General features: G+C 42.5%; 1 protein-coding gene across 1 annotated transcript in view; it reads right to left on the reverse strand.

The window, feature by feature from the left end:
- The window catches only part of ESCO2 (establishment of sister chromatid cohesion N-acetyltransferase 2), a 129,769-nt gene that overhangs the window by 89,071 nt on the left and 14,833 nt on the right, over window positions 1-25,865 (reverse strand). Inside the window, exons 3-4 of the mRNA XM_053709504.1 lie at window positions 5,592-5,661; window positions 5,412-5,460 (exon numbers count right to left, since the gene is read on the reverse strand). Coding sequence (XP_053565479.1) covers window positions 5,412-5,460; window positions 5,592-5,661 — 119 coding nt within the window. The remainder of the gene's footprint in view (window positions 1-5,411; window positions 5,461-5,591; window positions 5,662-25,865) is intronic.

Consider the following 25,865-nt stretch of genomic DNA (forward strand, 5'->3'; position numbering starts at 1 on the left):
GTCCTTGTTCCAACCGCGGAACTGGATGGATCACTCCCATTAATAAAAGATCTTGTACGCAGCATAGAAACGCTTCCTTCTTTGTTAGGTTTGTTGACAACCTTGACAGATGAAATCTCCCTCTTGGGGGAGAGGATTTGAAGTCCAGAAGGTATCCCTGAGATATGATCTCTAACGCCCAGGGATCCTGAACATCTCTTGCCCAAGCCTGGGCGAAGAGGGAAAGTCTGCCCCCCACTAGATCCGGTCCCGGATCGGGGGCCCTCAATTCATGCTGTCTTAGGGGCAGCAGCAGGTTTTCTGGCCTGTTTGCCCCTGTTCCAGGACTGGTTAGGTTTCCAGCCTTGTCTGTAGCGAGCAACAGCTCCTTCCTGTTTTTGTGCAGAGGAAGTTGATGCTGCTCCTGCTTTGAAATTACGAAAGGAACGAAAATTGGACTGTCTAGCCTTGGCTTTGGCCTTGTCCTGAGGCAGGGCATGACCTTTACCTCCTGTAATGTCAGCAATAATCTCTTTCAAGCCGGGCCCGAATAAGGTCTGCCCTTTGAAAGGAATATTAAGCAATTTAGATTTAGACGTAACATCAGCTGACCAGGATTTCAGCCACAGAGCTCTGCGTGCCTGAATGGCAAATCCTGAATTTTTAGCCGCAAGTTTAGTTAAATGTACTACGGCATCTGAAATAAATGAATTAGCTAACTTAAGGAATTTAAGTTTGTGTGTGATGTCATCTAGTGTGGATGATTGAAGTGTCTCTTCCAGAGACTCAAACCAAAATGCTGCTGCAGCCGTGACAGGCGCAATACATGCAAGAGGTTGCAATATAAACCCTTGTTGAACAAACATTTTCTTAAGGTAACCCTCTAATTTTTTATCCATTGGATCTGAAAAAGCACAGCTATCCTCCACTGGGATAGTGGTACGCTTAGCTAAAGTAGAAACTGCTCCCTCCACCTTAGGGACCATTTGCCATAAGTCCCGTGTGGCGGCGTCTATTGGAAACATCTTTCTGAATATAGGAGGGGGTGAGAAAGGCACACCGGGTCTATCCCACTCCTTAGTAACAATGTCAGTAAGTCTCTTAGGTATAGGAAAAACGTCAGTATTCGTCGGTACCGCAAAATATTTATCCAACCTACACATTTTCTCTGGGATTGCAACTGTGTTACAATCATTCAGAGCCGCTAATACCTCCCCTAGTAACACACGGAGGTTCTCAAGCTTAAATTTAAAATTTGAAATGTCTGAGTCCAGTTTATTTGGATCAGAACCGTCACCCACAGAATGAAGCTCTCCGTCTTCACGTTCTGCAAACTGTGACGCAGTATCAGACATGGCCCTTGCATTATCAGCGCACTCTGTTCTCACCCCAGAGTGATCACGTTTACCTCTTAGTTCTGGTAGTTTAGCCAAAACTTCAGTCATAACAGTAGCCATATCTTGTAATGTGATTTGTAATGGCCGCCCAGATGTACTCGGCGCTACAATATCACGCACCTCCTGAGCGGGAGATGCAGGTACTGACACGTGAGGCGAGTTAGTCGGCATAACTCTCCCCTCGTTGTTTGGTGAAATATGTTCAATTTGTACAGATTGACTGTTTTTTTTTTTTTAAAGTAGCATCAATACATTTAGTACATAAATTTCTATTGGGCTCCACTTTGGCATTAACACATATAGCACAGAGATATTCCTCTGAATCAGACATGTTTAACACACTAGCAAATAAACAGCAACTTGAAAATACTTTTCAAAGTAATTTACAAATAATATGAAAACGAACTGTGCCTTTAAGAAGCACAGAAAAAAATTATAACAGTTAAAATAATTAAGTTATAGCATCAATCTTTGTCAGAATATACAGTTTTAGCAAAGGATTGTTCCCCTCAGCAATTAAACAACACAACTTTAGCAAAGGTTTAATCCCATTAGCAAAGATAACAATTTCTGAAAGCAGGAAACAAATTACAGAATAAACGTTTTTATCTCAGTCAAACTATAATTCTCACAGCTCTGCTGTGCTGACTGAAATATTTGATGCATAGTAAAAGCGCCCCTCCCCCACACACACAGCAGTGAGGGAGAACAGAAACTGACAGAAAAAAACAGATTTAAGCAACTGCCAAGTGGAAAAATAGTGCCCAAACATTTATTCACTCAGTACCTCAGTAAATGAAAACGATTTTACATTCCAGCAAAAACGTTAAACATAATCTCTAGTTATTAAACAGCTTTATGTCTTTCTTACAGTGTAATTCTAGTGAATTACCATTCTCCCAGAATACTGAAGTGTAAAGTATACATACATGACATTATATCGGTATGGCAGGATTTTCTCATCAATTCCATTGTCAGAAAATAAAAACTGCTACATACCTCTATGCAGATTCATCTGCCCGCTGTCCACTGATCTGAAGTTTACCTCTCCTCAGATGGCCGAGAAACAGCAATATGATCTTAACTACTCCGGCTAAAATCATAGCAAAACTCTGGTAGATTCTTCCTCAAACTCTGCCAGAGAGGTAATAACACACTCCGGTGTTATTTTAAAATAACAAACTTTTGATTGAAGATATAAAACTAAGTATAATCACCATAGTCCTCTCACACGACCTATCTAGTTGCTGGGTGCAAGAGAATGACTGGAGGTGACGTAGAGGGGAGGAGCTATATAGCAACTCTGCTGGGTGAATCCTCTTGCACTTCCTGTAGGGGAGCAGATAATATCCCACAAGTAATGATGACCCGTGGACTGATCACACTTAACAGAAGAAATATACGTTAGCCATGTGGAAAAAAATTCATGCCCAAAGGATTTATCACCAAAGTACCTCACAAAACGAATAACATGCCAGTAAACGTTTTGAAAATAAACCTCTTTAAATGTCATGCAAAGTTATCACTAAGCCTGCAACCAGTCGCTACCACTGCAGATAAGGCTTAAAGGGACACTGTACCCCAAATTTTTCTTTCGTGATTCAGATTGAGCATGACATTTTAAGCAACTTTCTAATTTACTCCTATTATCAATTTTTCTTCGTTCTCTTGCTATCATTATTTGAAAAAGAAGGCATCTAAGCTTTTTTTTTGGTTTCAGTACTCTGGACAGCACTTTTTTATTGGTGGATGAATTTATCCACCAATCAGCAAGGACAACCCAGGTTGTTTACCAAAAATGGGCCGGCATTTAAACTTACATTCTTGCATTTCAAATAAAGATACCAAGAGAATGAAGACGATTTGCTAATAGGAGTAAATTAGAAAGTTGCTTAAAATGTCATGCTCATTCTGAATCATGAAAGAAAATTTTTGGGTACAGTGTCCCTTTAAGCATTATTTCAGTATTAACAGTATTTTCACAGTCAAATTCTAGTCCCTAGAAAATAACTCTACTGTGCATACATTTATCAGACTGATACCAGTCACTACTACTGCATTTAAGGCTGTACTTACATCATACGGGTAACAGCAGTATTTTCTTAGTCAATCCATTCCCAGAAAATATTGTACTGCACATACCTCATTTGCGGTGGACCCCGCATGCTATTCCCATGTTCTGAAGTTACCCCACTCCTCAGAATGTCGAGAACAGCCAGTGGATCTTAGTTACGCCTGCTAAGATCATAGAAAACGCAGGCAGTTTCTTCTTCCAAATACTGCCTGAGATAGAAAAAACAGCACACTCCGGTGCCATTTAAAATAACAAACTTTTGATTGAAGAATAATTAAGTAAAAACTCCAACTCCTCCCGCGACCTCCTTCTTTGTTGAGGGTTGCAAGAGAATGACTGGGTATGACATGTGAGGGGAGGAGCTATATAGCAGCTCTGCTTGGGTGATCCTCTTGCAACTTCCTGTTGGGGAGGAGAATATATCCCATAAGTAATGGATGACCCGTGGACTGAACACACTTAACAAGAGAAAAATGTTACTGTCTTTCTTTTTTAAAAATAAATTAACTCCTTAATTTTTATGTGTTCTTGTTCCATCCTAAATTACAAAGGATGAAATAAACAGTAAAACAGCGGACATCTGTTAATAAAAATGAACAGAACCGGGAGTTAACTGAACCACACAATTAGGTATACAGCCACGCATAGTTCCCCCAGCTAAAAAATGTGCTGTCACAGGAACTCTGCTACCGCAAGTAAGGTAGCGTTATAGCCCAAGTGATAGACTCAAACAATTATCCCCTGAGTTTTATAACTGTGCCTCAAGTGATTGAGGGCCCCACAATGCACACTTAGATCTACAATACACACTTAGATCCCCCAATGCGCTAAAAAGGTGCTGTCACAGGATCCCCTCCACTTATAGGAATAGGAGGAATGCCCCAGTAAAGGAATTACATCCCAATAAAGTGCTCCACTTCCTCTGAGATCTCCCAGACCCAGAATAAAAAGTTAGCACTTACCTTTAAAATCTGCCAGACAGCAGGGCAGCTCAGCAGGTTTATGAGGTCCTCTCCCTCACATAGCTCTGTGGAAAAAGGATAGAGCCTCAGTAATCTTACTTAAGCCATCCGAGTTAGGGCAGCATCAGTATGGGAGGCGCAGTGAGGATTAAGTCCCACAAGTTCCCATTGTTTAAAGTCACCAAAAAGCTCTACTGTAGAGACTGATATGGACTACAGCTACACCCTAGAACAAAGTAGCACTCTCTGGCACTACTTTAAAAATAAACTGTTGATTGAAGAATCTTTTCTAACATCTCACTTTACCTCTTCCTATCACTAACGTAGGCAAAGAGAATGACTGGGGTGGGAGGAGCTATTTAACAGCTCTGCTGTGGTGCTCTTTGCGTCCTCCTGCTGACCATGAGGTGAATATCCCATTAGTAATTAAGATGATTTGTGGACGCATCGTGTATTAAAAAAAGAAATGGCGTAGAATATATAATAGCAGATATTTTAAAGTAAGTGCTGACACCTTACACATTTTAACAGCAGTATGTGAATGATTAATTCCTCCCAGTGTTTCCATTCTAGATTTCTTTATAGAGATTAACTGTTCAGGAACTATGGCATTTGAACATGCAGTAGGAACCATGTAATATTTTCTGCAGTCTTCCAATAGATTAACATATCAGCGGAATCAAAACTTTATTAGAATATCTTGTTTGTAGCCTGGACCCGACAGGGCTTGTCACTATTGTTGCATTAGAATTTCTGCTGAACCCAAACAATAGACCTGGTTTAAAGATTAAACTGCAAATTAGGGGGAAATATGTGGCATGGTTAGGCTTGTTGAGTCTCATGTGCTCTTTATTTTTCAGGATTCCACAATTTTCTGACAAAATTAAGAGGAAAAAATAAAGTTATCACAATTTCAAAGTGTTTACTGTCCCTTTAAAACATACTATCATCTTGGGGGAAAAAAAAGCATACCATATTAAAGAAAAAAACAAATCTGACCTTTTTTTGGGTGCCGCTGGGGTGCTAAAAATGGAATAGATACTGGCGTCTGAAAGACAAATAGAAAACAATTCAGTTAATAGCCAACAAGACTTATTAGCACCCTCTAATACATTAGAGTAAAAGCTACAGTTAATACAATACACAGAAAAACAGCAGAGAACTTCAGATCTACATTACCTGTCCGGTCTGAGGATTTCACCAAAGTTTCATCCATATCAAACAGAGATGGTGATTCAGTCACTGATTGCTAGAATGAAAAAAATAAAAAATATAATAATAATAATAGCATAACAAGACTATGAAATAGCATTTGTATATAAAAAACAAAAATTTATGCTTACCTGATAAATGTATTTCTTTTTTGGCACGATGAGTCCACAGATCATAATTACTTTTGGGAATATCACTCCTGCCCAGCAGGAGGCAGCAAAGAGCACCACAGCAAAGCTGTTAAATATCACCTCCCTTCTATCCCCCCCGTGCCCTTCGACCGAAGTAAAAGGAGAGAAAGGAAGCAACAAATGTGCAGAGGTGTCAGGTTTATAGTATGACAAAAGCCTGTCTTAAATAAACAGGGCGGGCCGTGTCAAGAAAGAAATAAAATTTATGAGGTAAGCATAAATTTTGTTTTCTTTTTAATGGCACGATTAACTTGTGTGAAGAGAGGACCAAGTTGCAGCCTTGCAAATCTGTTCCACAGAAGCTTCATTTTTGAATGACCAGGAAGAGGAAACAGCCCTTGTAGAATGAGCCGCGACACCTCAGGAGGCTGCTGTCCAGCAGTTTCATAGGCCAAGCGAATGATACTCCTCAGCCACAAAGAAAGAGAAGTAGCCGTAGCTTTCTGCCCCTTACGTTTCCCAGAGAAAACCACAAACAGAGCAGAAGACTTGCGAAAATCCTTAGCCTTTAGATAGAACTTTAACGCACGCACCACGTCTAGTTTGTGCAGCAGACGTTCTTTGTGAGAAGATGGGTTAGGACATAAAGAAGAAACAACAAACTCCTGATTAAATCTTCCTATCCGAAACCACTTTAGGTAGAAACCCAAACTTAGTATGTAAAACTACCTTATCCGAATGAAAAATAAGGTAAGGAGATTCAAACTGCAACGCCGAGAGCTCTGAGACTCTACAAGCAGACGAAATAGCAACAAGAAACAAAACCTTCCAAGATAACAGCCTGAATCATGGTCTCAATGAGCAACTCAGAAAATCCCTGCTTAGATAAGATTAAGCGTTCAATCCCCATGCAATCAGTTTCAGAGAAACGAGATTTGCATGAAGGAAGGGCCTTTGAAGTAGAAGGTCTTTCCTCAGTGGAAGTCTCCAAGGAGGGAGAGATGACATCTCCACTAAGTCTGCATACCAGATCCTGCAAGGCCACGCCGGGGCAATGAGGATCACCGACGCCTTCTCCTGTTTGATTCGAGCACTGAGCCGAGGCAGGAGAGCGAACGGAGGAAATAGGTATGCTAGACTGAAATTCTAAGGGACCGCACCTATCAGTACAACCTGAGGATCCCTTGACCTCGACCCGTACCTCGGGAGCTTGGCATTCTGACGAGATGCCATGAGGTCCATTTCCAGCTGTCCCCATTTGAGAATCAAGCTGGAACACACATGGAGTTCCCGCTCCCCCGGGAGAAAGGTCTGCCTGCTTAGAAAATCCGCCTCCAAATTGTCCACTCCTGGAATGTGGATCGCAGATAGACAGCAGTTGTGGGTCTCTGCCCACTGAATAATCCTGGCTACCTCCGACATGGCTAAGGAACTCAGAGTTCCCCCCTGATTGATGTAAGCCACCAAGTTATGTTGTCCGACTGGATCCTGAGAAACCGGGCCAAAGCTAACTGAGGCCAGGCAAGCATTGAAGATTGCTCTCAGTTCCAGAATGTTTATGGGTAGAATTGACTCCTGCCGAGTCCAAGTCCTCTGAGCCTTTAGAGAGCCCAAGACTGCTCTCCATCCCAACAGGCTGGCGTCCGTTGTCACAATCACACAGGTGGGTCTGCGGAAGCAGGTTCCCTGGGAGAGATGATCCTGAGACAACCACCAAAGAAGAGAGAATCCCTTGTCTCCCGATCCAGATGTAATCTCAGAGACAGGTCCGTATAATCCCCGTTCCACTGGCTGAGCATGCATAACTGCAGAGGTCTGAGGTGGAAACGGGGCAAACGGAATGATGTCCATGGCAGCTACCATCAGACCGATTTACCTCCATACATTCAGCCACTGATGGCCGAGGAGAGGACTAAAGAGCCAGGGAATAGGGAATCTATTATGGTTCCCAAGAGCACTACCCTTGGAGCCGGAATTAAGGAACGCTTTCCCAGATTCACCTTCCATCCTTCCGAGCGCAGGAAGTATAACAACATCTCTGTGTGGGAGTTTGCTTGTTGAAAGGATGGTGCCTGAACCAGGATGTCGCCCAGATAAGGAGCCACTGCAATGCCCCGCAACTGGAGCACCGCCAACAGAGATCCCAGGACTTTTGAAAAAAATTATGGGAGCTGTGGCAAGACGGAATGGAAGAGCCACAAACTGGAAGTGTTTGTCTAAAAATGTGAACCTCAGAAACTTGTGATGATCCCTGTGGATGGGAACATGCAGGTACGCGTCCTTTAAATCTACTGTTGTCATGATTTGACCTTCTTGAACCAAGGGCAGAATGGAACGAATAATTTGCATCTTGAAGGACGGAACACTGAGGAACAAGTTTTGACTCATGAGATCTAGAATTGGTCTGAAAGTCCCCTCTTTTTTGGGAGCCACAAACAGATTGGAGTAGAATCTCAGACTCTGCTCCTGAATTGGAACAGGAACTATCACTCCCAGGACGGAAAGGTCTTGAACACAGTGTAAGAACGCCTCTCTTTATCTGGTCTACAGATATTTTGAGAGCGGAAACTGCCCCTGGGAGGAAATTTTTTTAATTCTAGTTTGTATCCCTGGGACACTATGTCCACCGCCCAGGGATCATGAACATCCCGAATTCAAGCGCCAGCGAAGAAAAGTAAGTCTGCCCCCCACAAGATCCGGTCCCGGATAGGGGACAGACCATTCATGCTGACTGAGTCATTAACGGGCTTCTTGGATTGTTTACCCTTGTTCCAAGACTGGTTGGACCTCCAGGCAGGCTTGGACTGCTCTTGCTTTATAGAGGGAGAGGAAGGCTTACCCTTGAAATTTCGAAAGGATGAAAATTACTCCGACGTCCCTTCTGCTTATTCCTCTTATCTTGAGGGAGAAAATGACCCTTGCCTCCCATAATGTTTGAAATAATTTCCGCCTGGCCCAAATAAAGTCTTACCCTTGAAGGGAATCTTAGATTTAGACACATCCGCAGACCAGGATTTTAACCACACGGCTCTGCTGGCCAGTACGGCAAACCCTGAAATTTTTGCTGCTAGCTTAATAACCTGAACGAAATCGCGTCTGTAATAAAATAATTGGCCAATTTAAAGGGCCTTGATCCTATCCTGGATATCTTCAAGAGGAGTGTCTGAATAGAATCGGACAACACATCAAACCAGTATGCTGCTACACTAGTGACGGTAGCAATACACACCACAGGTTGCTATTATAAACCCTGGTGAACATTCATCTTTTTTAGCAAACCCTCTAACTTTTTATCCATAGGATCTTTAAAAGAACAACTATCCTCTATGGGAATAGTGGTCCTCTTAGCTAAAGTGGAAATTGCCCCCTCCACTTTGGGGACCATCTGCCAGGACTCCTTGACAGAATCAGCAATAGGAAACATCTTCTTAAAAATAGGGGACGGAGAAAAAGGAATACCCGGCCTCTCCCATTCCTTAGCAATAATCTCTGTAGCCCGATCTAGTACAGGGAAAACCTCCACCATGGAAGGTACATCAAAATACTTGTTTAGCTTGCTAGACTTCTTAGGATTGACTACGACCGCAGTGTCGGAGTCGTCCAAGGTAGCCAAAACCTCCTTAAGTAACAAACAGAGGTGTTCCAGCTTAAACCTGAAGGATACAACTTCAGCATCAGAAGAAGGAGATACACTGTCTGAGTCTGAGATTTCACCCTCAGATGCTACCGAAGTATCTTCCTCAGACTTCTGGGAGGGAACATTCGCAATAGCCACGACTGTGTCAGAAGCCTTACTTACTGATTCTTTACATTTCCTTCTGCGCTTTCCCTGCAGCATGGTAAAAGCAGACAACACATTAGATACCGCAGAGGACATGAGTCTAGCGAGGTCTTGCAATGTAACTCCAGGCGGAGTTTAAAGAGGAAGCGCAGGGCACTGCATGTGTGGGCGATAAAATTTGGGACACTTGAGGAGAAAGCTGCAGCATATATTGAACATTGTCATTAGACTCCTGAACAGCAACCGCAATAGACAATGTTAGCTCAGAAAAAAAGTCTATCACTGTAATTTAAAGTTCTCTCAATACATGAGGAACAGAAAGGGGATTAGTGGTTCCACATTAGCATCAAAACATAAAGAACAAGTAACATTTTGCAGGGCCTCTTGGTCCATCCTGACTCACAATGGAACAATTACCAGTAAATAAACTTAAATTTTAGATAAAAATTAAAAACACAAAAAAGTTACTGTCTCTTTAAACGTAACTTTTTCTTTTTGCAGTAAGGAAATAATGTTACACAAGCACTACTGACAACCTCTCACCTCAGTATAGCTCTGCTGAGGTGCCTACCTGCCCTGCTGACACCGGATAGTATTCTCAGTAGAAGATCAATAACTCGACTTGCAGCACAATGAAAAGCTGTCCGGTCCTAATAATGCAGCATTACGCGTTTAGTATGAGCTTTCCTGTCTGAGACGACCTATGTCACCCCTCTGGTCACAGGAAGTGAAGGGGAAAAAGGCGCGCAACTGCAAATTGCCGCCTCAGTTAGCCCCGCCCATCGTGGGCAAGTAAAAAATTAACCTCTCGGTCGGCAAAATGAATCTTAAAGTCAAGCAGCCGGGAGAAGTGAACACAACATCAAACAGGATTCTCATTTAACCTCCTCAGCTCCAGTGCCTGCCATAACGATACTGCCTTCCTTTATATGTTCCCCCACACATATAGGAGAAATTCCTGCGTCCCAGTATTTAGTGAATAAAGTGCCCAATTTTTCCTGTGCACAGAAAAAATAAAGTCAGCACATACTTCATAGATCTGCCAGGCAGCTCACTAGGTTTGAGAAGTCTTCTCCCTCACATGGACCTGTGGAAAAAGAGGGCGGGCCATGGACTCATTGTGTCTAAAAAGAAACAAATTTATCAGGTAAGCATAAATTTTCTTTTCTTTTTAAAGACCCGATGAGTCCACGGATCATCATCCTTACTTGTGGGATACAATACCAAAGCTAGAGTACACGGATGATAAGGGAGGGACAAGACAGGGAACCTAAACGGAAGGCACCACTGCTTGAAGAACCTTTCTCCCAAAAGCAGACTCAGCCGAGGCAAGAGTATCAAATTTAGAAAAAGTGTAAAGAGAAGACCAAGTTGCCGCCTTGCAAATCTGTTCTACAGAAGCTTCATTTTTGAATGTCCATTTGGAATGAGCCGTAACTCTTTCAGGAGGCTGCTGTCCAGCAGTCTCATATGCAAAGCGGATGATACTCTTCAACCAAAAAGAAAGAGGTAGCCGTAGCTTTCTGACCTTTACGTTTTTCCAGAGAAAATTACAAACAGAGAAGAAGACCGACGAAAGTCCTTAGTCGCTTGTAAATAAAACTCTAAAGCACAGACAATGTCCAAATTGTGCAGAAGACGTTCCTTCTGAGAAAAAAGGATTAGGACACAAGGAAGGACCAACAATCTCCTGATAAATGTTCCTATCTGAAACAATCTTGGAAGGAACCATAGTTTAGAACGTAAATCTACCTTATCCGAATGGAAAATAAGGTAAGGCGAAATGTATTGCAACGCCAAAAGCTCAGACACTCTTCGAGCTGAAGAAATAGCAACAAGAAATAAAACCTTCCAAGATAACAAATTAATATCTAAGGAATGCATAGGCTCAAACGGAGCCCCTTGAAGAACTTTAAGAACTAAATTCAGACTCCATGGAGGAGTAACTGGTTTAAACACAGGCCTGATCCTAACCAAGGCCTGACAAAACGATTGAATATCTGGAACATCTGCCAGTAACAAAATAGATAAGGCAGAGATCTGACCCTTTAGGGAACTTGCCGATAAACCCTTCTCCAATCCTTGGAGAAAAGACAAAATTCTGGGAATCCTAACTCTACCCCATGGAGTAGCCCTTGGATTCACACCAATAAAGATATTTACGGCATATCTTATGGTAAATCTTTCTAGTTACAGGCTTACGCGCCTGAATCAAGGTCTCTATGACCGAATCAGAAAAACCCTGCTTGGATAGGAATAAGCGTTCAATCTCCAGTCAGCTTCAGAGAAATTAGATTTGGATGAAGGGTCCTTGAATGAGAAGGTCCTTCCTCAATGGCAGTCTCCAAGGTGGCAGGGATGACATGTCCACCAGATAGGCATACCAAATCTTGCGAGGCCATGCAGGAGCAATGAGGATCACTGATGCCTTCTCCTGTTTGATTTGAGCAATTACCCGAGGAAGAAGAGCAAACGGGGGAAAAAGATATGCTAGGCTGAAGGACCAAGGAACTGCTAGAGCATCTATCAGTTCCACCTGGGGATCCCTGGATCTTAACCCGTATCTCGGGAGCTTGCCATTCTGACAAGATGCCATGAGATCTAACTCCGGCCGACCCCATTTGAGAATCAGGTTGGAGAATACTTTCAGATGGAGTTCCACTTTCCCAGATGAAAGGTCTGCCTGCTCAGAAAGTCCACATCCCAGTTGTCCACTCCTGGGATGTGGATCGCTGCCCACCGGAAAGTGTCTCAGGGATACAAACTGGAGTTCAAAAATTTTCCTCCCCGAGGAAAATTTCTTCTTTCAAGATACCACCTCTGAATCAGTCAAAGGTAATGAACTCTCAGAGCCTGAAATTTCGCCTTCCGATAGGACCTCTATACCCTCCATCTCAGATACCTGGGAGGGTACATCAGAGATTGCCACCATAGCATCAGAAACCTCACTGACCAAATGGTTGTCTTTCCTCTTACGTTGACTTGAAGCATAGGAAAAGCAGACAACGTATCAGAAACAAAAGATATAAGGAGGGTGGTGCATATACAACATACACCACACTCCTAGGGGGCGCTAACAATAAGCAGCAAACCGTAAGCAGATATATACAGATAATTAAGAGAATATACAATAAACCTAGCACACTTAGTCAGATTATTAGAGATGATATGCTCACAAGTGGACCCAGATGATATTGGTATAATCAAATAACAAAATGTCCACACAAAGAATAATCCAAAAGAAAGAAGGCAGCTCTCTGTCATAGGACGGTCATCCTGGTGTGGCGTGATCTATAAGAGAAAGAAGCACAGAGGCGCCAACATGGCCTAGTAACGTCACGGCAGTCAGATACAAAACATCAGCAGGATAGGAAATATACTCACAAGCGTAGCGCACCCAAATGGTGCTATTGTGGCAGCCTGGAACATCAAACAGTGGTCCAGCTCACTGGTGTCTCCAGCCAGATAGAGATGATCCTTGGCGAGGGCCTATCCTATGATGCCTATAAGGGCAAAAAAGGCACACACATAGCCCAGTAACGTTTGTACACCAGATAAAAAAGGATTCAAGGTTGTACTTACAGGAAACAAAGCACCACCAGGTGCAATATCAGCAGTACTGGGACCTCTCAGCCGCCCAGTGGACTGTGGAATCCAATTTGCAGGATGCAGAAAATCACCACTTTGGAAGATAGAACTAGCACACACACACTGCCCCCAAACAGGAGCAGAATAATTGTGATAAAGCAAGTGTATATTTAAAAACTTTTATTTTAAAAACAGCGACATGTTTTGGTGGTGGCTGAGAAACATGTCGCTGTTTTTAAAATAAAAGTTTTTAAATATACACTTCACAATCAACGACCCCGCGAGAACTTCCCTACCAAACACATGGGAAGCGCACAAGTGTGTTATCCGCGGTGTTTTCCTCAAACATAAAGCAAGACAGATTAGGTCATCTAGAGAAAAACACACGCAGCTATTGTCTACAATCTCTGACCTAGAGGCTAAACATAAGCTCAAACCGACTGATAAAACAATTAAAACTAACATCACAACGGCCAAGCTAAATCTTAAAAACCATCTTATGACAGCCCATCACAGACGACTGTTTTGGACCAAACAACAGTACTATGAGGGGGGTAATAAGCCAGGCAAATTGTTGGCGAGATCGATCCATAGATCACAGCTTAAAGCCTACATACATCACTTAAAAGCGAAAGATGGCTCCAAAATAAAAGGTTGCAAACAGATTGCAGAAGCCTTTCACACATACTATCGTAAACTATATAATTTGCCTAGCAAATTAGACGGAATGCAAACTGCAAACTCACCATCTAATGAGGTAGACCAAATTGACGAGTACCTCTCTGACCTAGAGTTACCCCAACTTGTAGACACAGACATGGACACCCTAGACGCCCCAATTACCCTAGAGGAACTGACTGACGCAATTAAGGATCTCCCCAAAGGGAAATGCCCGGGTCCGGATGGACTCACACCTAAATATTTTAAGACATTCCTTCCTTTACTGGCCCCCAGCTTGCTCCAATTATTCAATAACCTACGTGACAGCCCCAGATTGATGAGGTCCATGCTGGAGGCGCACATAACGGTCATCCCCAAACCGGGTAAGGAACCCACAACCCCAGAAAATTTCAGACCAATATCTTTACTAAACACGGACATTAAACTACTAGCTAAAATTCTGGCAAAACGCCTCAATAAATTTTTACCAAATTTGATCTCTCCAGAGCAGGTGGGCTTCATTCCGGGTAGGGAGGCTCGTGACAATACCACAAAGGTCCTACAGTTGACAAACTATGCAAGGGTTGAAGGTGTGCCTATGGCCCTCTTCTCTACCGACGCAGAGAAGGCCTTCGACCGGGTCGGATGGCCTTTTCTGCGTCGAGTGATGCGATCGATGAATTTCGGAGAGAGTTTTCTGAACATGGTGTTTTCTCTGTATTCTGACCCGGGCGCCCGAGTAAGGGTAAACGGCACGCTTTCAGAGCCGTTCAAAATTACAAACTAGAAAGGGGTGCCCTCTGTCTCCTTTGTTGTTCGCCCTGTCCATAGAGGCTCTAGCACAGAGGATTCGGCGAAATGACAAAATCACGGGGGTCAAACTGGGCGACACTGAACATAAACAGGCACTCTATGCGGACGACATTCTTTACACTCTCACGAACATACACACATCGGTACCTGAACTCCTTAGGGAGTTAAATAACTATGGAAAGGTCTCAAATTTCCATCTAAATTTAGGGAAATCAGAGTTACTTAACATTAATGCCCCTCAAGAGCACATAGATATGCTCAGAGACATATACAATATCCACAACAAAACTAAAGTATCTTGGCATTTATATACCTCAAAAACACCAAGATATATTCAAAGAAAACTATTTGAAACTAAAGCAGGACATCACTAACGATCTCTCGTCCTGGAAAAACAAGCCACTTTCGTGGCTTGGTAAATAGGGGTAATCAAAATGAATGTGCTACCGCGCATTCTATATGTTCTGCAGACTATCCCGATCTCCCTACCAGAAGATTACATACCACAAATGCAGAGATTATTAGAACAGTTTGTATGGACAGGCACTAGGCCCAGAATACCGCGAAGGACTATGTACCTTCCTAGAGATAGGGGAGGGTTGGGTTTCCCAGATTTGAATACATACAAAAGGGCCATAGCTCTACAGCACATTGTAGAATGGTCACAAAACGGAAACCACAAACTATGGGTTTCGAATAGATAGTCATATTTTGGGACTTAACAACGTAGGCACACTGGCCTGGATTCCCATGAATCAACGTCCTAAAGTCCTAAACAGATACCCCATATTAAAAGACGTGCTGACTGAGTGGCATAGGGCATCTTCATCTTCTACCAACATCACAAGAGGACTTTCCCCTCTACTGCCTACACTAGAAAACCCTGCACTACCATACCACAAGTTAGGATCGAGACTGCGCACCCCTTACACTCTGAAAGAGGGATGCCTTTATAGCGCCATAGAGAACGGGGGATTTAAAACTCAGAATCAAATGAAAGAAATAAATGACCCCATTTTCACCTCGTGGCTGAGATATAATCAACTAGTGCACTACATATCACATCTTAAGTGCAAAGACCAATTAACTAGGGACCTCACCCCATTTGAACGACTGTGTATCGCTAATAATCCTCACAGGCGACCGATTTCCCTCATTTACAAATTAATGCTGATCGGTCCTGACACCCCTCCTCCCACGTATATAGCTTCATGGCATAGGGAGCTTGACACGGAACACTCTCATGAGGAGTGGCACCGGGCATTCTCCTTGGTAAGGCGTTCATCAGTATCGGCTACCATACAGGAGATCCAACTAAAATTACAATGCAGATGGTATCATACTCCGAGTAGGATACATCGCCTTTTCCCCAGGGCCAGCCCCCTGTGCTGGAGGGATTGCGGCGAGCTCGGCACACTCACACATATCTGGTGGTCGTGTCCGAAGTTGGATAGTTTCTGGGTGAGAGTACTGGGAAAAATATCGGATATCATGGAAATAGAGGTCCCCAAGACTCTAGAAACCTTACTCTTTCTAAACCTACCGAATCTTAAAAATGCACTCTATCGGCCCCTGTTATTACTAATGCTCACAGGAGCAAAGCGACTGATCCCCAAAAAATGGAAATCGCCAGATATCCCCACATTGAACGATTGGCAGTCTTCTGTATCTGACCTAGCACTAGAAAAGCTACACTACCTCAAAATAGGCCAAATTACAACCTATGAGATGATGTTGGAGAGATGGAACAATTCTTTAGTATAAATGAGTACTGAATCTGTGGTCAGTGTTTCCTAACAGAATAACCCCCTCCCCACAAATTTAAATCACCCCCCCCCTTTTTTTTTTTTTTTCTCTTCCCCCCATGTGCCGCCTCTCTACGTTCTTCACCCTCTTTCTTTCTCCACTCTGCCTTCACTCTCACAACTAGAAGCTACCTGCTATGTGTGCTGAGACAGAGAGAGGAAATGTTTTGACTAACCAGGATATCGTCATAAAAATCAAGCTTTTGAAGGGCCGTCATTGATAATTTCTGAATATTGTATTCATGTTTGCAACAAAAATTTTGTATGACATACCTAATCTATGTAATGCTGTTTATTACCTGACAATAAAGCTTGTTTATAAATAAAAAAAAAATATATATATACTACCGGTCTTAAATAGACAGGGCGGGCCTTGGACTCGATACATCACAAGAGAAAGAAATTTATCAGGTAAGCATAAATTCTGTTTTCTCTTGTAAGATGTATCGAGTCCACGGATTCATCCATACTTGTGGGATACCAATACCAAAGCTTTAGGACACGGATGAAGGGAGGGAAAAGACAGGTTCCTTAAACGGAAGGCACGACTGCTTGCAGAACCTTTCTCCCAAAAATAGCCTCCGAAGCAAAAGAATCGAATTTGGAAAATTTGGAAAAAGTATGAAGCGAAGACCAAGTCGCCGCCTTAGAAATCTGTTCAACAGAAGCCTCATTTTTAAAAGCCCATGTGGAAGCAACTGCTCTAGTAGAATGAGCAGTAATTCTTTCAGGAGGCTGCTGGCCAGCAGTCTCATAAGCCATACGGATGATGCTTTTCAGCCAAAAAGAGAGATAGCCGTAGCCTTTTGACCTCTCCGCTTACCAGAATAGACAACAAACAATGAAGATGTTTGACGGAAATCTTTGGTTGCTTGTAAGTAGAACTTTAAAGCACGAACCACATCAAGATTGTGCAACAGACGTTGCTTCTTTGAAAAAGGATTAGGACACAGGAATATCAATCAGGAAATTGCTGTTGCTTCTCTATTAGAAACAACCTTAGGAAGGAATCCAGGTTTGGTACATAAAACCACCTTATCTGCATGGAAAATAAGATAAGGTGAGTCACACTGTAAAGAAGATAACTCAGAAACTCTTCGAGCCGAAGAGATAGCTACAAAAAAAAACCTTCCAAGATAGAAGCTTAATATCCATGGAATGCATAGGTTCAAACGGAACCTCTTGAAGAACTTTAAGAACCAAGTTTAGGCTCCATGGCGGAGCAACAGGTTTAAATACAGGATTGATCCTGACCAAGGCCTGGCTAAACGCTTGAACGTCTGGGACATCTGCCAGACGTTTGTGTAAAAGAATAGACAAAGCAGATATCTGTCCCTTTTAGGAACTATCTGATAATCCCTTCTCCAATCCTTCTTGGAGAAAGGACAAAATTATCCATGAGTAACCCTTGGATTCACAAGACATTTGCACCAAATCTTATGATAGATTTTCCTGGTGACAGGCTTTCTAGCCTGAATCAGGGTATCAATGACCGACTCAGAGAAACCACGCTTTGATAGAATCAGGCGTTTAATCTCCAAGCAGTCAGATGCAGAGAAATTAGATTTGGATGCTTGAACGGACCTTGGATTAGAAGGTCCTGCCTCATTGGCAGAGTCCACGGTGGAACAGATGACATATCCACCAGGTCTGCATACCAAGTCCTGCGTGGCCACGCAGGCGCTATCAGAATCACCAAAGCTCTTTCCTGCTTGATTCTGGCAACCAGACGTGGGAGGAGAGGAAACGGTGGAAATACATAAGCCAGATTGAAGGACCAGGGCACTGCTAGAGCATCAGTACCGCCTGGGGATCCCGGGACCTGGACCTGTAACTCGGAAGTTTGCCGTTCTGTCGAGACGCCATCAGATCCAATTCTGGTGTGCCCCATAGCCGAGTCAGCTGGGCAAATACCTCCGGATGGAGCTCCCACTCCCCCGGATGAAAAGTCTGACGACTTAGGAAATCCGCCTCCCAGTTCTCTACCCCAGGGATATGGATTGCTGAGAGATGGCAAGAGTGATCCTCTGCCCATCGGATAATTTTGGTTACCTCCATCATCGCTAGAGAACTCAGTGTTCCTCCTTGATGATTGATATAGGTTACAGTCGTGATGTTGTCCGACTGAAATCTGATGAATTTAGCCGCAGCTAGCTGAGGCCACGCCTGAAGCGCATTGAATATCGCTCTCAGTACTAGAATGTTTATCGGGAGGAGAGATTCCTCCCGAGACCATGTGCCCGGGGCCCTGTGCTTTCAGGGATTTCCAGACTGCACCCCAGCCTAGCGGGCTCGCATCTGTCATTACTATGAGCCACTCTGGCCTGCGGAAACATATTCCCTGAGACAACCATCAGAGAAGAGAATCTCTGGTCTCTTGGTTCAGATGCAGTTGAGGAGATAAATCTGCATAATCCCCATTCCACTGTTTGAGCATGCATAGTTGCAGTGGTCTGAGGTGTAGGCGAGCATAAGGAACTATGTCCATTGCCGCTACCATAAGTCCGATTACCTCCATACACTGAGCCACTGATGGCCGAGGAATGGAATGAAGAGCTCGGCAAGTGATTAAAAGTTTTGATTTTCTGACCTCCGTCAGAAATATTTTCATTTCTACTGAGTCTATCAGAGTCCCTAGGAAGGAAACTCTTGTGAGAGGGACGAGAGAACTTTTTTTTATGTTCACCTTCCACCCATGAGATCTCAGAAAAGCCAACACGATGTCCGTGTGAGACTTGGCTAGCTAGAAAGTCGACGCCTGAATTAAGATGTCGTCTAGATAAGGCGCCACTGCTATACCCTGCGGTCTTAGAACCGCCAAAAGGGACCCTAGCACCTTTGTGAAAATTCTGGGAGCCGTGGCCAACCCGAAGGGAAGGGCCACAAACTGGTAATGCCTGTCCAGAAAGGTGAATCTGAGGAATTGATGATCTCTGTGAATAGGTATGTGTAGATACGCATCCTTTAAGTCCACAGTAGTCATATATTGACCCTCCTGGGTCAGAGGAAGAATAGTCCAAATAGTCTCCATCTTGAAAGATGGTACTCTGAGGAATTTGTTTAGAATTTTGAGATCCAAGATTGGTCTGAAAGTTCCCTCTTTTTGGGAACCACAAACAGGTTGGAGTAAAAACCTAGCCCTTGTTCCGCTCTTGGAACCGGGCAAATCACTCCCATAGTATGTAGGTCTTCTACACAGCGTAAGAACGCCTCTCTCTTTGTCTGGTTTGCAGACAATTGAGAAATGTGAAATCTCCCCCTTGGGGGGGGGGGGAGAGTCTTTGAAGTCCAGAAGATATCCTTGGGACACAATTTCTAAAGCCCAGGAATCATGAACATCTCTTGCCCAAGCCTGAGCAAAGAGAGTCTGCCCCTACTAGATCCGGTCCCGGATCGGGGGCTACCCCTTCATGCTGTCTTAGAGGCAGCAGCAGGCTTCTTGGCCTGTTTACCTTTGTTCCAAGCCTGGTTAGGTCTCCAGACTGACTTGGATTGGACAGAATTCTCCTCTTGCTTTGCTGCAGGGGAAGCTGATGTTTGGTCCTCATCTTATTTGTTTTATCCTGAAGGAGGGCATGACCTTTCCCTCCAGTGATGTCTGAAATAATTTCTTTCAGTGCAGGCCCGAATAGGGTCTTTCCTTTGAAAGGGATGTTCAACCATTTAGATTTTGATGACACATCAGCAGACCAGGACTTATGCCATAACGCCCTGCGTGCTAAAATGGCAAAACCTGAATTCTTTGCCGCTAATTTAGCTATTTGGAAAGCGGCATATGTAATGAAAGAATTAGCCAACGTAAGGGCCTTAATTCTATCCATAATATCCTCTAATGGAGTCTCCACCTGGTGAGCCTCAAACCAGAAAGCAGATGCAGTAGTTACAGGAACAATGCATGCAATAGGTTGGAGAAGAAAACCTTGATGAACAAAAATTTTCTTTAGGAGACCCTCTAATTTATCCATAGGATCCTTTGAAAGCACAACTGTCTTCAATAGGTATAGTTGTACGCTTAGCTAGTGTAGAAATAGCTCCCTCCACCTTAGGAACAGTCTGCCACGAGTCCTGCATGTGTCAGATATGGGAAACATTTTCTTAAAAACAGGAGGGGAAGCGAACAGAATACCTGGTCTATCCCACTCCTTAGTAACAATAGTCATAATCCTCTTAGGGACTGGAAAAACATCAGTGTAAACAGGAACCTCTAAGTATCTGTCCATTTTACACAATTTCTCTGGGACCACTATAGGGTCACAATCGTCTAGAGTAGCTAATACCTCCTTGAGCAATAAGCGGAGGTTTTCAAGCTTAAATTTAAAGGCCGTCATATCAGAATCTGTCTGAGGGAGCGTCTTTCCTGAATCAGAAATCTCTCCCTCAGATAACAAATCCCTTACCCCTACTTCAGAACATTGTGAGGGTATATCGGATACGGCTACTAAAGCGTCAGACGGCTCAGCATTAGTTCTGAACCCAGAGCTGTCACGCTTTCCTTGTAAACCAGGCAGTTTAGAGAAAAACTCTGTGAGGGTTGTATTCATAACTGTGGCCATGTCTTGTAAAGTAAATTAATTAGACGCACTAGAGGTACTTGGCGTCACTTTTTGGCCTCATTTCCTTCTAACTGAGGATCATCTATTGCAATATTTTTAAGTGCTAAAACATGCTTTTTATAATTTATAGACATATCAGTGCAAGTGGGACACATTCTAAGAGGGGGTTCCACAATGGCTTCTAAACACATAGAACAAGGATTCTCCTTGGTGTCAGACATGTTAAACAGGCTAGTAATGTAACAAGCAAGCTTGGAAAACACTTTAATCAAAGTAAATAACACTTTAAACAAAAATGGTACTGTGCCTTTAAGAGAAAAAAGCTGCACAAACTGTGTAAAACAGTGTAAAAAAGCAGTAAACATGACATTTTTACAGTAGCATCATAAAGCCTTAGTAACTTTGCACCACTATTCAAATAAACAATTAACCCCTTAATGTAAAAACCGGATTGAAAAAACTTCAAAACCGGTAAAATAATTCAGCACCTTGCCACAGCTCTGCTGAGTCGCCTACCTGCCCTTTAGGAACGATTTGTGGGGGAAAAAACCTCTTTACAGCCCTCAAATACAGCAGGAATCTCTGGAGAAGTAGCTGGATGCTTCTGAGGTAAATAAACTGTGCAACTGAAAATAGGCCCCTCCCAGCTCACTCGATGTTATGGGGCCTAAAAAACATGAGTGTTTCTTAAACTAGCCATGTGGGTTAATAACTCTTAAACAAGCCACAATGACCCCTTAAAGTCCCTCAAAAAATGATTTATTTGTAATTAAACCAAAACGTTTTTTCCTATCAGTGTCACCAGTAACTATGAGCCCTTTATGCAAGCTTGGATTCCTCTTTTACTGAATACAGCTTACCTTTCCTTCATGGGGATATTGCCAGCCTTTTCTAGAAATAACACAGTCTGTCTAGAAAAAAATAGACTAAACATACCTTAATGCAGTTTAGCCTGCAAACTGTTCCCCCAACTGAAGTTTTCATGTCCTCTTCAGCCCTTGTTAGAACAGCAGTGGATCTCAGTTACAAAATGCTAATATCATCATCCTCCTTGCAGAAATCTTCATCCCTTTTCTGCCAGAGAGTAAATAATACACACCGTTACCATTTAAAATAACAAACTTTTGCTTGAGAAAATAAAAACTAACATTTGTCACCACACTCACTTTGCCCTTCCTAGAAGTTAAGCAGGCAGAGAGAGAATGACTGGGGGGTGGAGCTAAGGGAGGAGCTATATAGACCGCTCTGCTGTGGGTGCTCTCTCTGCCACTTCCTGTAGGGAAGGAGAATATTCCACAAGTATGGATGAATCTGTGGACTCGATACATCTTACAAGAGAAATAAAGTTAAATTTGAAGTGCCCACTTTCCTCTTTTAGTTGTTTCCCCAGAATAAAAAGTCTGCACTTACCTTAATGCTGTCCGACAGCAGGACAGTCCAACAGGTTTAAGAGGTCCTCTCCCTCCTATAGCCCTGTGGAAAATGATAAGGCCCGAGTAAGTACTTGCTTAGGCCATCAGTATAAAGGGCAGCAGAAAGGTATGGGAGGCGCAGTGAGAATTATGTCCCACCAGTTCCCATTGCTCTAAAGCCACCAAAAGCTCTACTGAAGAGACTGATATGGACTACGGCTACACCCTAGAACAAAAGCAGCCCTCTCTGGCACTACTTTAAAAATAATAAACTCTTGATTGAAGAATCTATACTAATACCTCACTTTACCTCTTCCTATCACTAACGTAGGCAAAGAGAATGACTGGGGTGGGAGGGGAGGAGCTATTTAACAGCTCTGCTGTGGTGCTCTTTGCCTCCTCCTGCTGACCAGGAGGTTAATTCCCACAAGTAAGGATGATGATCCATGGACTCATCGTTTCTTTAAAAAGAAAGAATAAAATCTTGCTTGAAGAATCTTCTTTCAAACACCTAAACTTTACCACTTCCTTGCTCTAACATAGGCAAAGAGAATGACTGGGGTTGGAGGGAAGGGGGGTGATATTTAACAGCTTTGATGTGGTGCTCTTTGCCGCCTCCTGCTGGGCAGGAGTGATATTCCCAATAGTAATCAGATGATCTGTGGACTCATTTTGTCATTAGAAATAAATATTCTTTCTAGCACATGCTCAGTAGGAGCTAGTGCCTCGGAAATTGTGCATATAAAAAGAGGCTGAACACAATTTGATAATGGAAGCAAATTGGATTTTATTTTTACTGTTTGGGAGGGATCACTACACTGCAGGGAAAATATATAAATAATAAAAAAAAATCCTTAAAAACGGCATACTGGCAGACTCCCACTACCTAAGATGGTGGGGATTAGTTGTGAGGGATCAGAGAAGTGGGGAGGTGTCAGACAGGAGGGTAATACCTACATTACTATACTATTTCCCTTGTGGTGCAGAGCTGCAATTAGTGGCCTTCTAATTACCAAAAACCAATGGCAAAGCCATGAATGTCTGCTATTTCAGCAAAGGAGATCCCAGAGAAATTTGTGTCATGATTGCACAACAGATATGTAAATTTCTATGGCATACTCAAGGTTTGTGAAAAAGATGAAAGTTGAATTGTTCTCTAACCAGCGCTCTAGCTACAAGAGGCTCCCAAAGGGGAGAGAGCACTGATTGGAGAACAGTTCAAACCTTTAGCTCACAAAAAAAACACACAAAAAAAAAAAACCACACGACTTTTGAAGTACACAGTGGAGCGCAGGGTATTTTAATTTCATATTTACATTATAAGGTAAGTTATAGCGCAACTTCATTACATAGCAAAAAAAAAAAACCAAAAAAAAAAACCAAATAGATAATTTGAGATGTTAATACAAAAAGGCTGTAAAATGGGAAGAACCAATAGTCCCCTCTAGCGTGGGACGCTGCCTTCTCACAGTCTCTCCCAAGGGACTGTTAGTATATAGAAGCTTTCGGATATTGATGGCGCAGGTCCTATGTGTATTTCTCGATGTGACAATGTGTCCTTATTAGATACCAATCTCGATATTGAGGAATGAATTCCAGATGGCACTGGGAATGAAAACTTCACTGTTGTGTATATACTGAACCAAATGATATAAGTGCAGGATACGCACTCTGATAAATTTCAGATGCCGGCAGGTAAAGGGGGATGGAATCCCAAACCTTAATCCATTCAATGAGTGATGAAATCCCAATGTTACTGGGGTTGCAGCAATCGTTTTTATTCTTTTAATTTACTCTTGATGAAGACTATAATCGTTGAAAGGCGTTTGGTTATACAAATAAATGTTTGTTCTTTTTACCTAAAGAACCTTTGCTGTTTTTTGTGAAATCGCTGACTTTTGGATTCTAAGAAGTGAGTATATACTATTTTTATACTCTGAGTTTCTACACTTTCAACATCGGAGTCTTTTTATCCCCAGCAACATTGGGATTCCATCATTTATTGAAGGGATTAAGGGTTGGGATTCCATCCCCCTTTACCTGCCGGCATCTGAAATTTATCAGAGTGCGTATCCTGCACTTATATCATTTGGTTCAGTATAAGCAAAGTTTTCATTCCCAGTGCCATCTAGAATTCATTCCTCAATATCGAGATTGGCATCTATAAGGACACATTGTCACATCGAGAGATACACATAAGACCTGCACCATCTATAGATGAAATGCAACTTCATTGCAAGATTATGAATTAAACTCCATCTAAAATAATCACTAACATTCCGGATCTGATTTTACCATCACTTTTACAGTGAAATCTAACCTACTGTTAACCCTACCAGTTAAGTCACAGATTCATTATGAGTGATCAGAGAAAAACTGCATCCAAAAGGATAATGTACTCAAACTTGTTCTATCATGCATATAGGAGAGCAGTATGTTTGTTTGTTTGTTTTTTTTTTAAACGTATATCCCACCCCCCTCTAGTTGGCATTTATTTGAATATTAAGATGCATGAAGAATACTAATTAAATCAGAAAAAGTTTTTACAAGCCTGAAAATTATTATACAAAAGGACTATATTAAAGGGCCTAAATAGTCAACGAATAACATGCTCTAATTCAGTGATGGCCAACTTCCCAACACACGGGTCAATATTTTAGAAGCATCAAGGGACAAAATTTATCATTATTAAACACAATAATAATAACTTTTCAAGTGTTGGTAAACTCTAGCGTTTTGAAACGCTACGATTTTCCAGTGCTACAAATAAAGGGGACTTTCAGTCATGAGGTATAAAACACTTCATGCTGAAAGGCCCTTTGCCTGCAGCGTATGCTACGCTGAACGCCTTGGGGCTCCCCACGACAGAATGCTAATTTAATTAACGAGGTGATGTTAACAAATAGCTTGCTAGCCATAAAGCATAGTGCCAAGTGGGTCACATGGCTATTGGCTAAGATGTGGAAACTTCAGCTCATAAAAAAAAAAAAAAAAAAATTGTTCTTCTGTGGGAGGCCTGAGGCTCAGCACAGCACAGCATAAAGTATAAATGTTTTATACTTCATGAATGAATGTCCTTTATTTGTAGCACTAGTAAATCCTAACATTTAAAACACGCTAAGATTTGTCATCACTTTAAAATCTCCAGTGGCACAGAGGATATAGGCAAATCTTCCCTCTATCTGCTGTTCTCCCCTCCAGGTGGCTCATTTGAATTTGGCCACCCCAAAGCACACGTTTTTAATTTAACTTTTTCCCCAGTGTCACATTCCTTAATGTTTTACCTAGTGCCGCACATACTAGTGCCAAAGGCTGGATGAAGCTCTATGGCCACCAGTTAGCCACCTGCGTATTAATTCTCTCATTTTAAGACTAGCGACCCTGCACTACTGTGTGTTTAACCCTTTTGCTGGGGTTAAGCAAACAGTAGAAGTACAGCTCAGGAATCCCACGTTTAAAACTACTAATCCAATCAGCAGCACTAGTCTGACAACTCAG

The sequence above is a fragment of the Bombina bombina genome, chromosome 4 (genome assembly GCF_027579735.1).
Source record: "Bombina bombina isolate aBomBom1 chromosome 4, aBomBom1.pri, whole genome shotgun sequence".
In the NCBI taxonomy this organism is placed as follows: Eukaryota; Metazoa; Chordata; class Amphibia; order Anura; family Bombinatoridae; genus Bombina; species Bombina bombina.